General features: G+C 44.6%; 1 protein-coding gene across 2 annotated transcripts in view; it reads right to left on the reverse strand.

The window, feature by feature from the left end:
• Positions 1-18,718, reverse strand: part of PRPF8 (pre-mRNA processing factor 8) — a 29,705-nt gene extending 10,987 nt beyond the window's left edge. The window contains exons 1-24 of one of the 2 annotated variants that reach the window (XM_003416811.4): positions 18,620-18,718; positions 18,329-18,439; positions 17,620-17,788; positions 16,363-16,527; positions 16,058-16,276; positions 15,720-15,932; positions 15,505-15,630; positions 15,309-15,414; positions 14,112-14,302; positions 13,828-13,947; positions 13,551-13,740; positions 13,283-13,402; positions 13,038-13,172; positions 12,568-12,697; positions 11,962-12,158; positions 11,628-11,834; positions 11,351-11,514; positions 11,073-11,199; positions 10,759-10,951; positions 10,327-10,514; positions 9,951-10,189; positions 9,624-9,770; positions 9,255-9,465; positions 8,955-9,071 (exon numbers count right to left, since the gene is read on the reverse strand). In XM_003416811.4, the coding sequence (XP_003416859.1) occupies positions 8,955-9,071; positions 9,255-9,465; positions 9,624-9,770; positions 9,951-10,189; positions 10,327-10,514; positions 10,759-10,951; positions 11,073-11,199; positions 11,351-11,514; positions 11,628-11,834; positions 11,962-12,158; positions 12,568-12,697; positions 13,038-13,172; positions 13,283-13,402; positions 13,551-13,740; positions 13,828-13,947; positions 14,112-14,302; positions 15,309-15,414; positions 15,505-15,630; positions 15,720-15,932; positions 16,058-16,276; positions 16,363-16,527; positions 17,620-17,788; positions 18,329-18,428 (3,774 nt within the window). In that variant the 5' untranslated portion in view covers positions 18,429-18,439; positions 18,620-18,718. Of the gene's footprint in view, positions 1-8,954; positions 9,072-9,254; positions 9,466-9,623; positions 9,771-9,950; positions 10,190-10,326; positions 10,515-10,758; positions 10,952-11,072; positions 11,200-11,350; positions 11,515-11,627; positions 11,835-11,961; positions 12,159-12,567; positions 12,698-13,037; positions 13,173-13,282; positions 13,403-13,550; positions 13,741-13,827; positions 13,948-14,111; positions 14,303-15,308; positions 15,415-15,504; positions 15,631-15,719; positions 15,933-16,057; positions 16,277-16,362; positions 16,528-17,619; positions 17,789-18,328; positions 18,440-18,612 lie in introns of both variants that reach the window. The other variant, XM_010596485.3, reaches the window with a different exon arrangement.
• Between the last annotated feature and the right edge of the window lie 4,442 nt (positions 18,719-23,160).

Genomic DNA, 23,160 nt, shown 5'->3' on the forward strand with positions numbered 1-23,160 from the left:
AAGGAAATAATGAGAATGCTGACACATTGCGAAAACTGTAACCAACAGCATGGAACAATTTGTATAAAAACTGTTAAATGGGAACCTAATTTGCTATGTAAACTTTCACCTAAAACACAATGAAATATTTTTTTAAAAAGAGACAGAGAACTGACCTCCACAAGTTTAGGAATTCCCACTGCTGTCAAATCTAATTTCTACTCATAATGACCCTACAGGACAGAGCAGAACTTGCCCCACAGGGTTTCCAAAACTGTAAATCTTTACAAGAACAGACTGCTACATCTTTCTCCCATGAAGCGGCTGGTAGGTTTGAACAGCCAACCTTTCGGTTAGCAGCCAAGCGCTTAACCACTGCACCACCACAGTCACTTGTTCAATCATTAAAAGCCAACCAAACCCACTGCCATCAAGTCGATTCTGACTCATAGTGACCTTGTAGGACAGAGTAGAACTGTGCCATAGGGTTTCCAAGGTGGATTTGAACTGCTGGCCTTTGGTTAGCAGTTGAGCTCATAACCACTACGCAAATCAAAACCTCCATCAGATACCACTTCGCACCCACTAGAATGGGTACAATCAACAGATAATGATAAGTGTTGGCAAGGATATGGAGAAAACAGAAGCCTCATACGCTGCTGGAGGGAATGTAAAATGGTTCAGCCACTTTGGAAAATAGTTACCATAGAGAAGTGAAAACATGTCCACACAAAAACTTGTACACAAATGTTCATAGATTTATCCGTAAAAAGTAGAAACAACCCAAGTGTCTACCAAATGATGAGTGGATAAGCAAAATGTGGTATACCATTAAAAAGGACTAAAGTACTGATACATGCTACAACTTGGATGAAACCTGAAAACATTATACTACGTGAAAGAAGTTGAAAAAAAAAAAAGTCATATATTGTATGATTCTATTTATATGAAATGTCCGTAATAGACAAATCCATATAGACAGAATATAGTTAAGTAGTTACCAGGGCTAAGGGGATCAGGGAAGAACATGGAGGGACGGCTAATGGGTATGGGGTTTCTTTGTGAGATGACGGAATGTTCTGGAATTAGACAGTGGTGATAGTTAACTCTAGGAGTATACTAAAAAACACTGAACTATACACTTTAAAAGGGTAAAATACATGGTATATGAATCTATTTCAATAAAAATGTGAACTGAGAAAATATAAACACTCTAATAAAATAAGATCAAATTTAAGTAAGCTCGGGTTGGGGTAGGAGAGAGAAGGGATGAGAAAAACTATTAAAAACTTACGGGGGGTGAATTACAGAAATTGCTCTCCCACTGTAAACAACTAGAAAACTGAATGAAATACATAAAAACAATGGTTTTCAGACATGTGACAAGCAGCACAGACTCTGACCCTTGAGAGAAGGGAAAGAAAGAAGTGAGCCCTACGACTGCCGCAGCTTCCTGCCTGATGGGAGGTTCCTCGCTGCAGCAGCTGGAGTGGGTAACACCAACAGCATTCAACAGTCTCACCGAATCCCAGAGACTAAGTTTGGGGAGCCAAAAAAAACTAAAAACCACATCACTGCTGTTAAGTTGAATTCAACTCACAGCAACCCTGTAAGACAGAGAAGAACTGCCCCACAGAGTTGACAAGGCTCCAGTCTTTACAGAGGAGCCCTGGTGGCGAAGCAGTTACGAGCTCAGGCTCCTCACCACAAGGCGGGCAGTTTGAATCCACCAGCCACTCCCTGTCAACCCTACAGGGCAGTTCGACCCCGTCCTATAGGGTAGCTCTGAGTCAGAACTGACTCAACGGCACACAACAACAATCTACGAGAGCAGACTGCTACATATTTCTCCCATGGACTGGCTGGTGAGTTTGAACTGCTGACCTTTTGGTTAGCAGGCGAGTGCTTCACCACTGCACCACCAGGCAGCCAAGAGAGCTAGAATTTGTGGGGTAGAAGTACTGGAGAAAAAGAAGGTCACAGAAAAAGATCTTCAGAGATCTATGAAGGGGTCCTCTTGAGTTTTCGGCTGAATTTCAATCTGTATGGGGTAAAACACCCTGCGGCGAGGGAAAGAACCCCTGGAAACCAGTAGGCTGAAAAATTTCCGCAGTTCACACAAGGCTGGGAATATTCCCACCAGCCAGAGTGGAGAGGCCTTGTAATACAGGGGAGTTGGGCAGTCCCCAGAAAGGTATCCCTTAGTAGTGAAAATTAATGCCAGAACAAAGGCTACTCTGGATCCACCATAACCAAACTGAAAAGCAATCCTCAAACTAATTCACAAATAACAGCACATCAGAATAAAACACAATACTCTTTAGAGGAATATAACAAAATCCAGCAATCAACAATATAAAACCCGCAATGTCCGGCATCTAATAAAATATTACCAGGCATACAAAGAAGTAGGGACAATTCATAATGAGATGAAAAATCAATCAACAGAAACAGAATAAGACAACACACATGATAGAAACAGCAGACAAGGACCACAAAACAGCTATTATAAATCTTATAATATGCTTAGGTATGCAAAGAAGATGAGCACAGTAAGAAAAATAAGATTTTAAAAAGACCAAAATGGACCTTTTAGAGATTAAAAAACAAAAACCTCATAATATCAGAAATTAAAAAAAATACACTGGATGGGATTAATAACAGAAACTGCACAAGAAAGCAGAATAACGTATCAGTGAATTTGAAAACATATCAATAGAAATGAAGGCAAAAGAAAGACTTTTTCAGACAAACAAAAGCTGTGTATTCATCGCCAGCAGACCTACACTAAAAGAAACGTTATATTCCCTGAAGTCTTTAAAATGAAGTCTTCTTTAAACCAAACAATAGTTTAGCTTAAACTAGTAAAGAATGTCGGCCTTGAGCATTGTGCTCTTTTAAGATATACCTATATGGGATCAAACTGACAACAGCAACTCAAAAGACCAGACAGAAAACTTAAGGGGCAGTGAGCTTATGCTACTGAAGAAGGAACGATTTGGAAAAGGAGGGTGAGAATGGTTGCACAACTTCAAGTATGTAATGTCACTGAATTGTACATGGGAAATAGTATGGGGGTAAAACGTAAAAGACATTCTCATCTTGTAATTTCTATAAAAGATAAAGCTGTTTAAAGCAAAAATAGTAAGGTATTATAAAGTTTATTATACACGTACAATTACAATGTATGACAAAAATTACTACAAAGGATGGGAGAATGAAAACTGAAATATAATGTTGTAAGGTCCTTGCATTATATGTGTACGTTAGCAGTAGACAGACTGTGGTAAATTAGAGATGTTTATATAAACCCTCGGGAGCCCTGGAGGCACTAACCGTAAGGTAGGTAGGTGGTTTGAAACCACCAGCCGCTCCACAGGGAAGGGGGTGGAAGGGTGGAGTGAGGGGTGGGGATGACAACAACCTGACAATATGCTCTGGTAAAGATTTTAGCCTAGGAATCCCTATGGGACAGTTCTACTCTGTCCTACAGGGTCACTATGAGTCAGAATGACTCGAAGGCGCACAACAACATATAAACTTCTGAGCAGCCAATTGAAAAAAAAAAAAAATACAGCTAATAAGCAAAGAGTGGAGATAAACTAGAATCATAAAACCACTCAATCCAGTAGAAGGCAGGAAAAGAAAAGCAGACAGGACAAATAGAACACAAAGACTAAGATGGCAGATTTAAACCCAATCATATTGCTTGATGATTACATTAATTAGCTTGAGTGTTTAAATCACTTACAAGGCAAAGACCGTCAAAATAGATTTAAAAACAAACAAGACCCAACTATATACTATCTACAAAAAATGCTGTTTAATTATAAAGACGCAGATAGGTTAAAAGAATGGAAAAAGATATCCAAGAAATAAACCAAACAACGCTGGAGTGGCACTATTGATATCAGACAAAGCAGACTTCAGAACGGGCATTATTACAGGAATAAAGAGGGACATTTCATAATGATAAGGAAGTCAATTCATCAAAAAGACATTCTAAATATGTATGCAGAGCTTCAAAATACAGAAAGCAAAAAATGATAGACCTACAAAGGGAAACAAATCAATCCATAATTTTAGTTGGTATTTCCAACATTCCTAATTGATAGAAGATGTAGACAAAAATCCATTAAGCATATAAAGAATACGTTTTCTCGACAATTACTGAACTGAAAGATCAAGTTGGCCAGAGTTATCGCAGGAAATTGCCTTGAGCTGTAGTATTTAGACGGGCAGGGAGAAGGGGCTGTGAAATGAGGCAACAGCCAGGACCAAATCATAAAACTGGGCTGAGCAGCCATCTAGCCTGCAATCAAGATAAGACAACCAAGGCAGCAGATCTACAGAAAGGAAGGCCAGGGGCCAGAACGGGGTACATCTGAGGATAAAGGCAAACAGACTTTAGTAATAAGCCTGGGGACTGTCCTACTGACTGTACTTGGTGCTTGGAACTGCCAGTTGTATGGTTTGTATGGCAAAACCGTCCTGTCCACAGTGCTTTATTCCTGGAGGTGAGAGAGTATGAATTCCCAAGGAGCCCAACATTCCTTTAAGAATTGCAGAAGTTCCTAGGGACAAGGGGAGGCATGAAGGAAAATGACGTTTTATTATGAGCACCTCCGTGTACTAGGCACCACGGGAAGAACTTTACATATACTATAAAATTCAGTTTATATAACTTGCCCATCACACAGCTTGTAAGTAACAGATCTAATAGAGAGCTACGTGTACATATGAACAACTTGGAGTGGAATGCGGAAAATTAAAAACAGTGTTAGGAGGATGGGATCATGGCTATTTTCCTGATTTTGTTAGCATGTAATTTTACGGTAAACAAAAAACTGGTCAAAAAATTCACGGGAACTTTTTACTATAACCTTTTGAGTTACAGTGTATTATACGATAAATTGTTTTCCATTGGAAAAGTAAACACAAAATTAAAAATAATCGAAAAAGAACAGATAAATACATATACTGCCATGCAAAAATGTTCTCTTGAGGTCTGTCTCAGCTTTAGACTTCTAGAGGTCTAGACATACCTAAAGGAGCCCTGGTGGCACAGTGCCTAAGGGCTCAGCTGCTAACCCAAAGATTGGCAGTTCAAACCCACCCAGCAGCTCCATGGGAGAAAGACCCGGCAATCTGCTCCCATAAAGATTCCAAAGCAAACCCACTGCCATAGAGTCGATTCCAACTCACAGTGACCCTTATAGGACAAAGAACTGCCGAACAGAGTTTCCAAGGCTGTGAATCTTTATGGAAGCAGACCATCGACCTTTTGGTTAGCAGCCGAGAGTTTTAACCATTGTGTCACCAAGGATCCTCTGTAAAGACTACACCTAGAAAACGCTATGGGGCAGTTCCACTCTCATGAGTTTTACGACTTTAGGGTACCTAATAACAGACACAATTAAATGCGTTCCCTGGTGAGGGGGACAGAGAGCTTTAACTATTTACAGGCAGAAAGGCAGGCAGGCAGCCTTACAGTCCTTCACAAGCTAAAGCTACATGAGCCGTACCTTGTGAACCAGATTATCTAACTTTGTGCAGGCCTGTTTCCCTTCTGTTATTCCTGGCCCTTATCCAAGTCTTATTTAAATGTTCCAGCCTCACTTCACAGCTGTTACTAGGGATGAAGGGAAGGGTCCTGGGTCCAAGCTTGGGCTAGTTTATTAAAGGAGGAACAAGCATACACTGAAGGCAAGAGTGCTGGTGGCAGCAGTGAATAAAGAAACTCCAAGAGGAAGGAGAATTTTAGAGGACAAGAGTAGGGGCCGTAAGATCCAGCCAGCCCTACTGAAGGACCAAGGTATTTTACAAGAACAACTGCCTAACTTTAAGCCACAGGCAACAAATTCCAGTACCCACTATCTGATCATAACCCTAGTCCCTCTAATTAATGAGAGCAAACTTTTATAAAGCAATTTATTGAGTTATATGGTTCAACTTAATACATGCATTATTTAATTCTCACAAAAGCCCCCCGAGCTAGAGAGTCCCATTTTATAGATGAGGAAACGAGGCCCGGAGTGGATAACTTGCTTATGGTCCCAACTAGTAACGTGATAGAGATTATGATCCAAACTTAACTCCAGAGCCTGTATGTCTAACCACTAAAGTCAACTGTCCCCCAGCCTCTCATTCAGACGTTTCCCCATTACTCAGGCTCTTAAACCTCACACATCTACTCTTCCCTTGATCCCCACATTTCCTCTCAAAGCCACTGACCTTATTCTTCTCTCCCCTCTATCATCCAGGACCCCAGTGGCACCCTTGATTCCTTTGTGCCCGACCACTTACCACTTCCCTTACATTCCTCTGACAATGCCCAATCTCAAACCACCACTGTAATCTGTTTGCTTTCTCCAACCTGTCACTGTCTGGCAGAGTGCTTCTGGGAGAATTCATGCTCACTTAGTTGTCTTCACTTTCCTGAAGGCCACCTGGACTCTGGTGCACCTGCCAATCCCGAGTTCCTTCAAGAATCCTATCATGCCCTCCTCACTGTCCTCAAATCCACTATACCCCTTAACCCAGCCAAGGCAAAGCTGACACACTGTTATAACTTCCCACTAAACTTATCTACACGCACATCTATCCTGACCGTTTTTCTATTAAGTTCAGAGGCTGTTTTCCTCTGCCTGTCCTTTAACCTCATCTTTGCCGAACTCCTCCAGAACACGGCTCCATCAATTACTACACTTCTCTCTTGTCCTTTCAACTGCTACTGGCTCCTTCTTAATTTAAGCATGCTCAAGTCACTTCTACTCTAAAAACACCTGCCTTGACTTGTATTTCCCTCTAGGTGGCATCTAATGTCCTTCCTCCTCTTACTCAAATTAGCCAATAGACTGTCTATACTTCCTCACTTCCCACAAGCCTCGCCCACTGCCATCTGGCTTCCATCCCCACTATTTCTGAAACAGCTCTTGTTAAGGTCACCAGTGACGTCCTAACTGCCAAAACCAATGGATTCTTTTCAGTCCTTATCTAAGTGAACTGCTTAGGCCACGGACACCATTAAACACTTGCCTCAATTCTTGACACTCACTCCTGACAGCCTTGGCTCCCATGACCCTGCACTCTCCTGGTTCTGGCCCGACTACTTCTTGGTGTTCTCCATGGCTCCAAATTGTCCCTCTGCTCCTCTCACTCTTCACACTTTCCCTTGGTGATCTTGCTCACTCTTGACATTTCAACCATCACGTTTATCCTGACAGAGACCTAAATCTGTATCTTCAGCCCAGGCCTCCCCTCCCTGCTTCAGACTGCTAAGTACCTTCATTTGGACATCCTACAGAAACCTAAGTTACCCATGAATGTGCTTATTTACTCATACTACTTCTCATCAAATCTTAGAGATCAATTTTAGAAATACCACTAAGAAAAATTTTTAAAAAGCACCACCAATTAAAGTGTGACCCACCATTGATTTTAAGACACATCCCAATTTCAGCTATATTAAAAGGTAATACACACACATACCGTACACTTTGGAACTGAAGAAATACGATATAAATAAATGCCTGCTGGACATCCCCATTCAGATGTTCTCAGGAACCTCAAACTTTATAGATCCTAAATAAATTATCTTCGCTCCTAAACCTGCTCTTCTTCCTACAGTCTTCCAGTTGGTGGCACCTAGCCACCTGTGCCAAAACCTGAACATATACTTGACTCCTCCTTCCCCCGCCCAGCATCCACCAAAACGAAGTTCGATTGATTTTTACCCACAAGCTAATCAAATCTGCAGTAGTCCATAAACCTGGTCTCCCATCCTACCCCTCTAAATCCATCTTCTCCACAGCTGTAAGTGTGAACCACCTAACAGAAATCTGAAAAAGTCATGCCTCAGTATAAGATTCTTAACAGGATTCTTAACAAGGCATGCGATGCCCCCCATGATTTGGCTCTTGCTTTTTTATCCAGCCTCACTTTTTGGCCTTCCTAACTTCAAAATTTTACCTGAACTTCTATATGGCCCCACATTTACCACACTAGTTACATCGCCATACTTCTGGCTTAAGGAATGCCCTTCCTCATCACATGCCACTTCTTCCAGAAAGCCCTTCCTCTTCCTCTCCTAGACAAGGTTAGAGTCTAGTACTCATCAACCCCCCAGTAACACAACAGCTTCACAAACACCACATTCTATTATACTTATCTGTCTCTCCAACTACACAGTGAGCTCAATGAGGTCAAGGACTGTATCTGACATCTAGCGTGGACGTAATGCTGCGACATAGTGGCTATCAGCAAGTGCTAATGGAATAACTGACCCTTGGGGAAATAAACCAACCTAAGAAAACCAACTTTTTCCTAGCGCTACAAGAAAACATATGAGAGATTTTCCGTTAGAAATATTAACATCATAAAATGTATCCTCAACAGAAACCTTATTACTAAAAACTATAAAGCACTCTGCATAGGGTTAAAGGAACATGAAGGTCAGAACAAAAGGAAAATGTTACAACCAAGAGTTGTGCTAAGGAAAACAAGGGTGAGGACTCTCTAAATTGTGCAAAAACTCTTGACAGTTAACAAGTCCTCAGACTATTCTAAATTCTGGATGTCCTCAGCTGGGCCTTTGGAACCAACTGAATGGGAACTGACGTGACCAGTGATACTTCCCTTTTTAACGGTACTCTACACCACTGTTTAAGATGAGCTATATGACTTGGACAAGAAGTCTCCGGGAAGATGCAAAAATGATGGTTTTTTCTTTTTTTGGTTCAAATTAAAGAATCCAACTTATAGTCATCATGACTGCACGGAAGTAGGCTGCAGAATTCCTACAGGGAATGCTCTGAAAATAACTGAATTGATTTGATACTCTAAGCTGTCACATCACAAAGCATGGAGACTGATACTCTAAGGAAAGTTGGGAAGGAGAGCAAACCAGGGGCAGAGTTGACAGGAATGTGAGACAGGCAGGACAGGAGAGCAGCTGCGAGGAGGCCCTTCCATACCTTGGTGAACGTGGTAGAGCCCGAAGCCATCAGAATTTGACGCACTCGGTTGTGGAAGCGCTGCATTGACTCATCGTCCACACGCAGGAAACACTGAGCTGTCCGCTCCTTGGTAACCTAAACCACAAGGTCAAGGTTAACACGTCTCTGGAACTGCCATAGAGCAAGGACTATCTGACCACCAAGCCCTGCCCACCCAACAAGATTCAACTGACTGATAATGAAAAAGTGTGCTTCACCCCCACCAACCCCAGGGGTACAGGCGGTAATGCCAGTCGTAGCCCCCTTCCCAGGCACTACCTCATTCTGCAGGTTCCAGACCCCATCCTTATGGGTGAACTCCTCGTAGCTGGTGCGGCATTTAGGCAGGATGCGGCACTCAAAACCACACATGTTGAAAAGCAGGTTGGGGTTGTCCTTACTGTATACTGACACGAAGCTGTTTTCCCACTGAACTGTCGTCACTGACCGTGGCAGACGGTTCTTGATGTCCCAGAACACTGCCCGACCCCTGCCCACAAGGAACATGTGGTCACATAAGTCTCCTAGGAACTTCCCTTCAAAGGCCAGGTTGATCACACCCCACAGAGCTACTCCACCCACCCAGGACACCACGTCATAAATCCCTTCTAATTGCTCCTTGGGCCCACAGCCCCAGGCTTGACTTACAAGTTGACATCATGCTTCATGAGGCGCATGCGGGCATCTCGGGGCCAGCATTTCTTGTTGTTGTAGCCAACGATGTTTTCATTGTTGGGGTCAGGGTGCTCTGTCAGGTAACGCTGGATCAGATCTCGAGCCTCATCTGCTGTGAATCTACACCAGGCAAGATGCATAGCTGAGACCCAAAGACTGGAACCCCATGCTCATAGGGTTTGGTTTCATTCCATTCCATTCCACAGCCCCAACCCTGGCAGCAAGCCAACTGAGCCATTTTCAGAGGAAGGGCATACGCCTCAATGCTCTGCAGAGATGAGAATGCAGGCAAGCCCTCACCTGAAGAAAATATGGATGCGATCAATGTATCTGCAGAAGAGTCGGATGGGGTGGGCAGCCTCAGTGGCTATGTCCTGGAAACTGAGGAAGTCATTTGGCATCTGAGGGGGCCCAGCCATCTCACTGGCCCGGTGCAGTCCCAGTACAAGCAAATCCATCACCAGGCCATAGTACTGCACGATGAAGGAGGCAAACTGCAGGCCTCTGATGATCCCATAGGAATTTGTATGGTTCATGTCCTAGAAAAAAAGAATTACAACTCTTAACAATTCATGGCCATGTCCCAGGCTTCTCCAGAGCCCATCTTCAGCAGATCCTAACCCAATGAGCCAGACACCTCCCCCACAACTCCTTGCTATCCTGCCCCAAGAGACACCTTATAGTTAATGACGACGTTGTTCTTGGCTGTCATGTAGTCAGCTATGTTGTGGTCCACGATGAGTCGCAGCAGCCTATTAAGCAGGGTCAAGTCGATCTTTTCATACATCTTCTCAAAGCGTGACTCCAGCATGACATTGCACTCCCCTTCACTTGTCTCCCACACGTCCTGCAGGTTATTGATGCCTGAAGAATAGGAAAGGAAGGTCTCCATAAGGTTAATAACTGCCTTTCATATTAAGCCAATCCCGCTACCACTCCACTCGCTCATCTGGATTGCTAGGTGTCAGCTTTGCTCAGTTTAATGTCAATGAAAGTTCCTTGTTACTGTGCAGCAAGAGAGTAAACTGATCGCATTGCCCGGATGAGAATTTTGATGTGGACACCAACTCACCCCCCTTCCTCAGGGACAATCTTAGAAAAGTGTTACCTTGGCACCACTTGTAAACAAGCAGAGGAGGTGGTTCTGTGTCAGCAGGCTTGATCCAGGGTGGGAAAAGGCGGCGCTTGTCAGCTTCATACCACAGGTACTGGTCCAAGTAGGCATCGGTTATCTTCTCCAGCGGCTCCACATCATACACTGGCACCAGGTGGCTGTAGAGGTCCATGAACTCAATGCCCACCTGTGGGACAGGGAAGCTGGCTCACACCAATCCACCAATCACTTGAGACAACCTGCCGCCCTGGGTGCTATGAATAAATACCATAGCCAAAAACAAAATCTGGGGTGGGCATCTCACTCACTTCCTTAAAGGCTCTCTGTGTGAGAAGGTGACGCTTGATGCGGGACAATGCCTCATGGGGGTTGTCATAGGCTTGTTCAATCAGACCTAGTTCCTCTCTCTGAGACTGGTTTAACCGAGACTTCACACTGACAAAGTAACAAGAAAGGTGAACGGGAAAACCAAGAGAAAGCCAAATCCACAAAGGACAGAGAAAACCCTTTTTCCTTTGTACTCTGACAATAACACCATTCCCTCCTGTCACGTTCCCAGATGGAACCCGTCTACCCTACTCCTCACCTGTAAGCTTCCTTGAGCCGCTCCAAGGCCAAGATGAGTAACTTAGTGTCATGCTTGTAGGAGAGTGGGGGGAATGGGATAGGAGAGAACCTACGGCTTTCCAACCAATGCACAGTGGTGGTATACACTGCTACCGCTTCCTCTGCTGTGATGTAAGGCCCATCCTACACAGGAGGACATGATAATTAGCTTTCTACTGAAGCCCAATGGTCTCAACTCTACAGTCCACTGTCCTGCCCACCCCCCAACAAATCCAGCTCAGCCTACTATGCCCCACCTTCAAATAATTGTGCTGCCGCTCCTGTTCCGCCTTCAGGTAGAGCCGGGTGAGGCGACCCAAGTTCTTCTTACAAACAGTCTTGTCCACGGTGGCCCCACGACGAATGCGCTCTCGGTTGTAGTGGGCAGTGTTAGTCCACCAGTCAGCCTTGGCCTTCACATATCGAAGGATCATATTCTCTATGGGTGTCGGCAGCCCAGGGACCTAAAAGCATGAACAGTAGAGGAAGAAGGTGATGGGAGACAGACCATCCCCTAGAAGTCCAGATGTCGTAATCCTAATCCCAGTCAGATGGCTGCCCATGCCTCCTGGGAGTAGGGAAGACACCCACCTTCCAGGGAATGTTGGCCTTCCAGCAGCGCCAGGCTTCACTGAGGTGCTGCAGGATCGTCCGGGCCTTGTTCTGTTTGATCCCCTCAGGCATCATGTCCAGAATGTCATGCATCACAGCTGCCCGAAGTTCCAGGTCAAAATGGGACTCCACCCGCTGCTTTGTCACTGTTTTTGCCACCCCCTTCGAGTGTCGGCCTAGAAGTAAAGGAATGACCCATGGCAAGTAAAAGCAAGAACTCTTGCTTTTAATAAGGGTCTCTACCTTTATGCTCCATTTCATCAGGAACCATGGTTTCAGTGAAGTCATTAAGTTTTAATGAAGCATCTATGTAACCACCACATGCCGAGAAATAGCCTACCTCAGATACTCATTACTAGGCTGCTGAGGAATTTCCACTCCTGCAGACCCATGATAGCCTCAAGGTCCCAGAAAAAAAGCCCAAGAAACAGGACAATAGATGAGCTTCATTTAAGAATGGGATTTAGAGGAAATCCGGCAGACAGGGGTTCTCAGAGACTCAGAAAGGGCAGAGACAGAGTAGAAACACACACAGTCTACCTTGAAACGATAAGCAAGAAGGTAGGCATAGGGAAAACCACTTACCTTCAAACTGCCGAGCCAGGAGGTTGCCCAGCCATCGCTCTAACAAAGGGGTGATGCCACGCATGAAAAAGAGCCAGACCCGCCAGCCAGCTGCCCAGAAGCCACAGCCAGGGCCCTTCCCTACAGGACCCTACAATCCCAAGCAGAAATCAAGAACGCAAATTGGCAATTTATCTAGACAAGAACAGAAAACTGGGCAGTGGCGGGGCAGTGGAGAAAAACAAAGGAAAAACTCTGGGGTCTCAACGTCTGAAACAAGTGATAAATGGGAAGCTTTAGGGCAGAAACCAGGAACTCAGATTCCCTACTTGGATCTAAAGTTGTATTTTTTGGGGGAAATGTTTAGATTAAAAAGGACAGGGAAGTGATGACACACTCAGAGCCCCTAAAGGCCCCTGAAGAGCCCTTCCTTCACTGCGCGTAGAATAAGAACAGGTCCGAGGAGGTGCACCTGTGGGGTAGGGTCCTACCGTGTTGAAGCGGTAATAGATGAGATGCTTCAGGTCCTTGCACATGCGGATTTGTCGCATCAGCTTGTATTTGTACCGGTACATGCCCGTCAGCTGCCCCACGTGGGCGAATATATACTGCAATCCATCAGCCAGCTACAACACAGTCGCCCTCATCAGGCTTTGAGCTTGAGCCAGCCCCAGGCTCAGCCCAGGCTCCACCCAGCCTTCCCACCTTGGCAGGGGTCGGCAGTACCCAGCCTCACCTGGAAGGCATCCACATTGCCTAGTCGATACTGCACATGACTGTCCACCACCAGCTTAGTCAGACGCAGAACTTCCCGACACAGATGGAAAGCGTTCCCAAAACGGGACTTCTTTCTTTCCTGGAGGAGATGCCAAGAGCACAAAGAATAATTATCAGCAATGGGCCTGACTGGATGTGTATCTTGCTTGCTCAGGGGCCAGAAGGAAAACTAGTCACCCATCCCTTGAGTCCAGAAGACCCCTAAAGTAAGGTCCTAGTGCAGGCACCTTGGTGGTGAGTGTCTTGACAGGCTTGAGGTTGAAGTTATAGTCCAGGTGCAGGTAGTTGAGGTTTTTACGGTGGATGAGAAGGTTGAGCATGTTGTAGCCCTGGCGGCAAACCTGGAGTCCCACCTCCACCCAGTCTAGCTTCGTGGACTGGAAGAATTTGGTGGCTTTAAAAGAGCGGAACAGGTATCTGTAGTTGAAATAAGGAGAGTGGGAGTTAGCCTACTGTTATCTCTGGAACAGAAGGAGTCTGAGCAGGGACTCTCAGGCACCTTACCTCTTCTTTTGAGCCTTAGGGGGACGGTGCTTGAGGGCATTCAGCACATAGTATTTAAGCAGCTTCTGGTAGGAGACCCTCACCTTCACTGGCTGCCCAGCAGGGCAATGCTCCCGATACCTGGAAAACAAGCCTACTAGAGCCTGGCCTACCCTTTCAGCCACTCTGGTGAAGGCTGCATGCCCACCCCACTGGAGTCTTTTCTCCTATGACCCGCTATCACCTCCCCAGACAGAACCATTTACCAGTCCTTTTTTTTTTTTTTAAATCATGCTAACACTTACCAGTTCTTAACAAGGGGTATGTCCAGGGCCCGGCGAGTGCGACCAGAGCGTAGGTTGAAGGGCCGTGGGGCCCAGAGCAGAGCAATACCATTGGCTGTATTATCTGTGTAGAGAGGTGTGTCCTTCAGGAAGGGCTCCACAAACTCTGGGAGCTCAAACTCCTCATCGTCGTCCGGCAACGGTTCCTGGCTCTGCAAAGAAGAAGCCCCAAGGGCTCAGCTCCCACTGAACTGGGCATAGACTTCGGATGACAGGGGAACTCACTGGGGCCAAGCACAGTGGCTACATGTACCATGGAAACTAGGCTGCCTGACAAGAGAAGCCCTGAAGGGCCAGGGCAAAAGGGGGCCAAGGGAGCAGAGGAACAAGCCAGGGCCAACCAGGAGAGCAAGCATCATTCTTCACACCCCAGCTGGCTTACCATCAAAAAGCCTCCCAAAGGAGTCCCAATACCTTAGGAGGTAAACACTGCAACCACCTCCTGCCCAAGCTCCAAAAACTGGGCTTGGGGAAAGAAGATCAGCTCACGTTCAGAACACAAGGGAACATGCACAAACCTTGGAAACACTGTTGTAAGTGAGAGAAGCCAGTCGCAAAAGATCACGTATTGTATGATTCCATTTAAATAAAATGCCCAGAATAGGCAAATCCATACGGACAGAAAATGGGTTAGTGATTGCCTAGGGCTGGAGGCCTTGGGGGAAAACAGAGAGTGACTGCTAATGGGTATGGGGTTTTTTCATGGGATGGTAAAATATTCTAAAATTGATAGTAGTGATAGTTGCACAACTCTACGACTATATTAAAAAAAAAAACACTGGGGGGAAAACATTAAATTGTATACTTTAAATAGTTGAATTGTAAAGTATATGAATTATACCTCAATAAAGCTGTTTCATTAAAAGAACGCTACAATAGAAACAGGTCAGAACAGACTATATAAAGAACCTAAGATGATTAATAATAAAGCCCAAATGGATAATCGCAGAAACCAAGGTTATGCCAATAACCATGTCTGAGCCAACTGCTGAACTCTCCAATGAGTTTATAGCTCAAGGCGAACACTTAACAGGATGGAAAACATGTCTCCCTCGAACTGAATTTTTATCTAGTAACACCTCAGCCACGTTCCAGGGAATTTCTCTTGGAAGACCAAGGTCAAGTGTCCCTGCTACATCCTTCTGCCCCTCCTCTCACCTTGACTGAGTGGCGATGGGAGATTGGGTTGATCAGAGGGTCAAAGTAGAATGCTGGCAGATCAGGATCCTCAGTTTTGATGAACACAACATTAGGAGTATGGTACCTAAAATGAAAGAAGTGTCAGCCAGTCTTCCTGCTCTGGCCCAACCTAACTGCAGCCTTCGCCCTTCCCTGTCACGTTCCCCTCTCTCACCACGTGAGGTGGACGTGGTGTGGAAGGTTGTTGTACAAGTAAGGAAAAGCAATCTTGTATTCAGTGCGGATAGGCTGCCGGATGATGATCTTGTTAATATCGTTGAACTCATTCCAGTCTTCATCCCTAGGCACAAAATCAAGGATGAGCAGACTAGTTTGGCATTAGGTTTTACTAGGCCTAAAGGGCTAAAATCCTCACTCTCTCCAACTTACTGCAGGTTGATGTCTCGAACAAGAGGTTCAAATTTGGGGCCTCCAGGAATGGCCATATTGAGTGCCTTGGAGGTAAAGAAGGCCTTTAGATCAAACAGATAGAAGTAGTTGTCATCTACCAAGTCTGTCAGGAGCTGATTGGCCAGGCGGTAGAGAGTGGACATCATGGGCAGTGTGAACTGCCAACGCTGGTAAGTGGAACCATTCACATACCTAGGGTTAAAAAAAGGGGACCAAGTCAGGTAAGTATACCAGCTAGCAGAGCCATACCACCTACTGCTCACCCGGGACTCCGAGGCTTCTAGAACTCTTATAGAGTAACTCCAACCATCACTCACTTCCTGCTATCCCTTAATGGCTGGTGGTCGTAGAACCAGTCCAACACAGGGGCATCCTCCTCTGGGTCCAGCTCTAGCTGAATGGCCTCAAGTGGCTCAACATCTAGAATGTTGTCAGCATAGTCCAAGGGTGGCTCCTCATCATCAAAAGGGGGGAAACGCATTCTCTTAAAATGCCTCCTGTCTCTCTTTTCTCGACGCATCATAATCCACATCGACCTGGAAGTCAAGAATATTACACAACTTCTACTCACTGCCCCTTCAGCCAACACCACCACCACACACCATATTCCAGCCCTTCTCACCCCCACTGGGAGATGTAGACAGGCTCAATAACCCAGGGAATCTCATTGACGAAGGAAATGGCTCCAGTGATGTGGTACAGCACAGGCACATCCCGAATCTGCTCCCAAGGCATGGGCATGTTCTCCAGAAGCTTGAGGACTGCATGGGGCATGTACTTTAGGGCACTGTGGCATTAGGAAAAGAAAAATTAACAAGCATGACAAGGTGTTCCGCCAGTCAGCAGAGAACCCACATGGTATCACAGTACCACATTCCACAGAAAACACTGCCTTACAGTCCAAACTCCCAAACTTAGCACACCTAAGCCCTCCAGGATCAGAAACATGTCTTACTCTCTCCAACCTCACATTATACCACCTTCCCCCTTAAACTTTACGGTCCTGCAATATTGGATAGTAGTCCCTTTAAAGCAACAAAGCAACACCCTCTTTGTTGTCCAGCTTTTCACATTTTATTATTTCTGTACCTTCCCACAAGTAACAAAAATAAAATATTCATCATACTTCATTGTAACCATTTCACGTCTGTCATGCCACTAGACTGTTAGTTCTATGAAGGCAGAGATCGTTACTGCCTTCTTGACCGTTACACCCTTAGAATCTAGCATAATTTAAAATATATATATATTTTTGCCTCAGACCAGTTCATTAGCTGGCTAACATTTTTATGTCCAAATGGGACAGGAATTTGCTAAGGCATTTGTACCTGAGAATATACAGACCTCAAACCAAAAAAACCAAACCCACTGCCGTCGGGTCAATCCCAACTCATAGTGACCCTATAGGACAGACTAGAACTGCCCTGTAGGGTTTCCAAGGAGCAGCTGGTGGATTCAAACTGCCCACCTTTTGGTTAGCAGCCCAGTTCTTAATCATTGTGCCACTAAGTATTTCAAACCTCAGAATTTTGGTCATTGAGGTTTTAAGACAGCTAAAAGTACAAAGTGTCCCACTCTGGACTTCAATCCATTCAATGACAGGAACATATGAAGAAAAGCCAAAGCACCAAAAAGACAAATTAAAGCCCCAGCCCCAGATAAAGAAGAAAAATCAGAGCAATAAAGAGCATAACTGGAAAACCTGCAAATTGTAACAGAATCCTAGTGGTTTCCTTCTTTCTCTACAAACGCCAAGATGGCTGTCATTGTAGAGTCCTGTCCCCAAATGATAGAGCAGCTATCTAGCACTGCAACCTATAGGGCGGCGAGAAAGTAAAGGAGCTAAACTCCAAATGAAATAATTCCAGATGTTCCTTACCCCAAGTAGACCCTTTTGTCATGGCGAAACTTCCTGTTGGTCATGTCTCCATGGTCTCGAATAATCTTTCTAACATGTTCTGGAGGCATGTCTTCCTTCTGAGCATCCACAAACCCAAATTTCCGCTTTTCTGCATAGCGCTTGGCCTGCAATTGCTGCCATTTTCGGGCTACAAAGGCATCTCAGTTTGAAAAACTGCACCCCCTTAGCCTAATGATCCCCATCTCCTGCCCTAGGGTAAGCACCTGTCCGGGCCTGTGAGGGGGGCGGGGCACCCAGATGTGGAGAAGGTGACTTCCCCATCTAGAAAGAACAATCTCCACCAATTCTTTTGTCAACTCATTGTGCTTTATCTTTTGTTTTTTCGTCTTTCGACTTATGTTTTACAGACTTTTAAGTTTTTTATTGTCTATCTCCCTCACTGCAATTTAATCCGTAGAGGCCACAGCTTTGTCCTCATCGCTATTATATTCCCCATTACTTAGATCAGCTCCTACAAATAACAAACGCTTAAAAATACTTCACTAGTTGAAAAATAAATAGGGCTAAAAAGGGAGTCCACATCTACCGGTAATGACCTGACAAGCGGTGGCGGGGAAACTTTCTAGGTTGTCCCAGGAAAGGCTTTCCAAACCCCCCGCGCGCACGCGCGCACACCGGCCCCTAAGTCTCGGGGCCCGCGCGCGTCATCCCGGCACACTTTCCTCACCTTTCTCCTGCAGCTTCTCCTCCGACATGTAGTCCGGCAGCGGGGCTAAAGGGCCGGGCACCGGGTTACCCGGTCCCCGGTAAGGAAATACTCCAGCCATGCCTGGAGAATCTGGGGGACGGAGGGGGTGAACAATCAACGAGCAATAGGGCCTGGGCCCAGAAGAGGCGCAACATGAACGCGTCCCGGAGACTGCTCCCCAGCCCCTGCAGCCCCGCCTTGTGCAGAGTGCACCCAACCCGGCCCAACACCTCCCGCCGCTCAGTCCGGCCCTTAAAGCCTACCACGCACCCCCACAGCCCCCTCGCTCAGACGGCCGCTCTTCCCGCAGCGCAATGGCGGCAAAGCTACGTCCGCTCTGCGTTCCCAACGCCGGAAGATGCGCAAGCGGGTTTAGCAGTTAACCCAATAGGCGACCAGATTCTCAGATGGATTAGAGAACTCACCAATTAGAACTGCGCGCCGGGTTAAGGGGGCGGGTGCATATGCGGAAAGGACTTGAACTCAAGGGGTTGTGGAGGGGTAGGCACAAGCCCCGCCTCCCGTATTTTCAGAGGTTGATTTTGGGGCCTGTGGTAGACTTCGTCTAGTTGGCGCTTCGCGTTCTAGTGTGAGGAAGGAGAGACTAGAGCTTCAGAGTTTCAATCAATTTGTCAAAATTGCACATTGTTCTGAGTCTGTTTTTCATAAATGTAGATTTGAGATGCAGGACTAGTTCCGGGTCCATCAGTCCTTTGTTCGTTCATTGGACCATCTATAGAGTCCCCACAAAGTACCAGGCACTGGGGAAGAGCGAACCGCAAGCTCTCACAGAGCTCACAGGTTAGCGGGGAAGTCAGACTAGAACGCAGGCTGTTAACAAATGCTGTGTGATGAGAGTCCCGGAGTAGGGCGTTTCACCCTGACTGCAGAAGATACCGTGGGGAACTCCATTGTTGGGTGTCTTTACCCCCTCCCTCTCTATTCCTCTTTTCTCTCTCTGGCAATGATTTTCATTACACTATGGAGTGTAATGGGCACCCCATGGAGTACAGTGGACACCCTATAAATGCTTCTTGACTTGCCCAGATTCTGTCTTGCTGCCTGAATTGCTCTCCATCTCCTGCCATCCTCGTTTCACATTCCGTCCCTCTTGCTCCGCCCTTTGCAGCTCTGTTTCTGTAAAAACTTTGAATCTGACTCAGTCAATAGACAAGTTTGTTGGAATTCCCACCGAGCTTATTGTGGGGGATTTGAAGGTAGTGTAGCCTACACACCCTCTCGGTCTAATGGAAACTTAGAACTCAAATGTGAAATAATTAGAGAAAAATGCAAGCTAGAGAACAGGCAAGTGCTGGTCGGTATGGGTGTTCATACATTCCGAGAAGGGAGAATTATTAAAGAAGTTTTTACAGAGATCATGGATGTGAATCCAGCAGGTCACTAGGGTCAGTGTCACCCAATGCAGTAACTCACAGTGTCACCCCTGCCATGGACCTCCCCCCATACCAGACCACAAGGAATCCTTAGGAATGTTTTTTGTACTAGAGATACTTGTAAATCATCATTCCCATGTATCACTCCCTCTTTTCCCTTTATTACTACTTTGTTCTCAAAAAAGCTATTTGTATAGGTTCACAAATACTAATTACCACAATATTGTAGCTAAAACACCAGAAAATTTGACAAAACCAGGAACTATAAAAACACCAGCAACAAAAAACAGCAGTTCTTGTAGCATGTGCAGTCCACGTGATTCGAATCATCATTGTGATTGGGTAATAATGACAGCGCTGACCAAGGGCATGAACCCCCAGTGCTACCGAGGGCATTAAAAAAGTAAATTAGCAAAGAATTTTAGCCTTGTAGGTATATTGATACATGTAAGCTGGACTTATGAAAAATGTTATTGTTGTTATAACTAACTACAGAGATATTTTTATAAAAAATCATAAATTTTTGCTGAAACCCTGCACAAAAATTTTATAGACAGTCATTTTGGTGTCACCCCCTTTGACAGTGTCACCAGGTGCGGTCAGCACCCACCCCACCCCCCTAGGAGATGCCACTGTGTGAATGATTTGATGGGGGAAATAAAGGGGAAGGAAAAGGGAGTCCCAGGTGATTTGTACCCTTACCAGTAGACTAAGCACTTAGAAACAGAACTAAGGTGGCATGCTCTGAGAACAGCGAGCAGACCAACCTGGCTGTGACTGGTCCAGCATCGTTATGATTTTCATCATGATCATTGCAGTGACGTCCTTCACACCCGTACAAGGTTCACTATGTGCCAGGCATTGTTCTAAGCAGGGGTGAAATCTAATATGGTTTGTAATTTCACCAGTAGTATTGTACCAATATCAATTTCCTGTAGTTGCTCTTTTCTTGTTTTGATTGTCCCTGCTATGGTTATGTAAGAAGTTATCAAGCTGGGTGAAGCGTATACAGGAATTCTCTCTATTATTTTTTAACAAAATTATTGGGATGCGGTTTACATACCATAAAGCTCACCCAATTTAAGTGTACAATTCAATGATTTTTAGTATATTTACACTTATGCAATTACCGCCACTAATTCCAGAACATTCTCATCATCCCTAAAAGAACCTTTGTTCCCATTAGCACTGACTTCCATTTCCTTTCCCCTCATACCCTTCAGCCCTAGGCAACCACTAATCTACTTTCTATTTCTATAGATTTGCCTATTCATGACATTTCATATAAATGACTGGCTTCTTTCACTTAGCATAATGCTTTTGAGGTTCATTCCATATTGTAGCCTATCAGTAGGTCATTCATTTGTATTACCAAATAATATTACATTGTATAGATATAGCACATTTATCCAGTCAGTTAATGAGGATTTAGGTTGTTTCCACTTTCTGCCTACTGTGAATAATGTTGCTGTGAATATTTATACAAGTTTTTGCTTAGACATATGTTTTCATTTCTCTTGCATATGTATCCAGGAGTGGAATTGCTGGGTCATGTGGTAACTCTATGTTTAACCTTTTGAGAAGCTGCCAGACTGTTTTTCAAAGCTGTTGCACCATTTTACATACCCACCAGCAGTTCATGAGGGTTGTGATTTCTCTGTAACCTCATCAACAATTGTTATTATCTGTGTTTATATTGTAGCCATTCCGGTTTACATGCAGTTGTATCGTATTGTGGTTTTGATTTGCATTTCCCTAATTTCTACGATGTTGAGCATCTTCTTCTGTGTTTTGTTGGCCGTTTGTATATCTTCTTCCAGGAAACGTCCATTCAGATCCTTTGCCCATTTTATAATTTGATTGTCTTTTTATTATTGAGTTCTAGGACTTATTTATATATTCTAGATACACATTTTGAAAATTTTTTTCTCCCATTCTGTGAATTGTCTTTTCACTTTCTTTTTTTGCAGCCAAGACATGGCGTGATTTGACCTCTTGGCTTCTCTATCCTTGCCTCGTGCTGACCTGTCCAACAGCAGCTTTTTAGATCCCCAGACACTCCAAAACATGAACTTTGGTCTGTTCATAAACCTTATGGCCACCCCACTCCCCTCTCCCTCTTCCAGTGTAGTAGGCAGCCTTGGAGATGGCTCTCAGTGATTCCTACCTCGTGGTTTTATCCCCTTGTATTCCCTGCCCCTTAGTATTTACTTCCCTTGGAAGTAGCTGGACTTACTGACTCAATTCTAACAGCACAATATGGCAAAAGTGGTGGGATGGCACTTCTGAGATTTGGTTATTAAATGTCTTTTCACTTTCTCGATGGTACCCTTTGAAGCACAGAAGTTTCTAGTTTGAATAAGGCCCAGCTTGTCAATCTTCTGTTTTATCACTTGTGGTTTTGGCCTCATATCTTAGAAATAATTGTGTTACACAAATCAGGAACATATGCTCATGTTGTCTTCTAAGAGTTTTACAGTTTTAGTTCTTAAATATAGTTCTATAATTCACTTCAAGTTAATTGTTGTATATAGTGTGAGGTAGTGGTCCAAATTCATTCTTTTGCATGTGGATATTCAGTTGTCCTATTACTATTTGCTGAAAAGACTGTTCTTCCCCCCATTGAATTGCCTTGGCTCCTTTGTTGAAAATCAATTGACCTTTTGTTTCTGGACTATTCTATTAATCTTTCTGCCTATCTTTAGGCTCTCCATGCTATTTTTGCAACTTCTATGTGAGCTAAAATTATTTCAGAGTAAAAAGTTAATAAATAAATAAGCTTATTAAATCCTCAATCTTACATGGTAAGTACTATTACTATCCCTATTTTACTGATGAGAAACCCAAGCTCAAAAAGTGAATAACATGCCTAATTACATGAACTGTGTGCCAGGTTCTCTCTAACAACTTTACATGAATTAGTTCATTTTATGGTTACAATAATCCAATGAGATTGGTCTTACTATTACCTCATGCGGTGCAATGAATCGCTTTTATATGGTCTTCTGGCCATGGACTTGTAAATCCCATTAAAATGATTGGCTGGGACTATGCAAATAAGGTGTATGGAAACCTTGCGGATATTGGACAGCCTGCTAATGCAAATAAAGTGCATGGAAACCTTGAGGGAATTGGTCAGTTTTGTCATCCTAAAAACAAAAAGGCTTGAAAAGAGCCAATCCCAAAGGTTGAGGGGAGGCCTCACTACCATCAAGAAGAGCCAGGAGCAGAGTCCATCCTTTGTTCTAAGCATACCTGTGCTGAAAACCTCCTAGACCCAGGAGACAGAGCTGTAACACTGGAGATGGCAGTGGCATGAGATGGCAGTGGCATGAGATGGCAGCAGCACAGGACCGGCAGACTGCTGCAGTTGGCTGGCTGATGCATAGAGTGAGAGAGTTGAGCACCTTCAGGCAG

Source organism: Loxodonta africana, chromosome 18 (assembly GCF_030014295.1).
Source record: "Loxodonta africana isolate mLoxAfr1 chromosome 18, mLoxAfr1.hap2, whole genome shotgun sequence".
Lineage (NCBI taxonomy): Eukaryota > Metazoa > Chordata > Mammalia > Proboscidea > Elephantidae > Loxodonta > Loxodonta africana.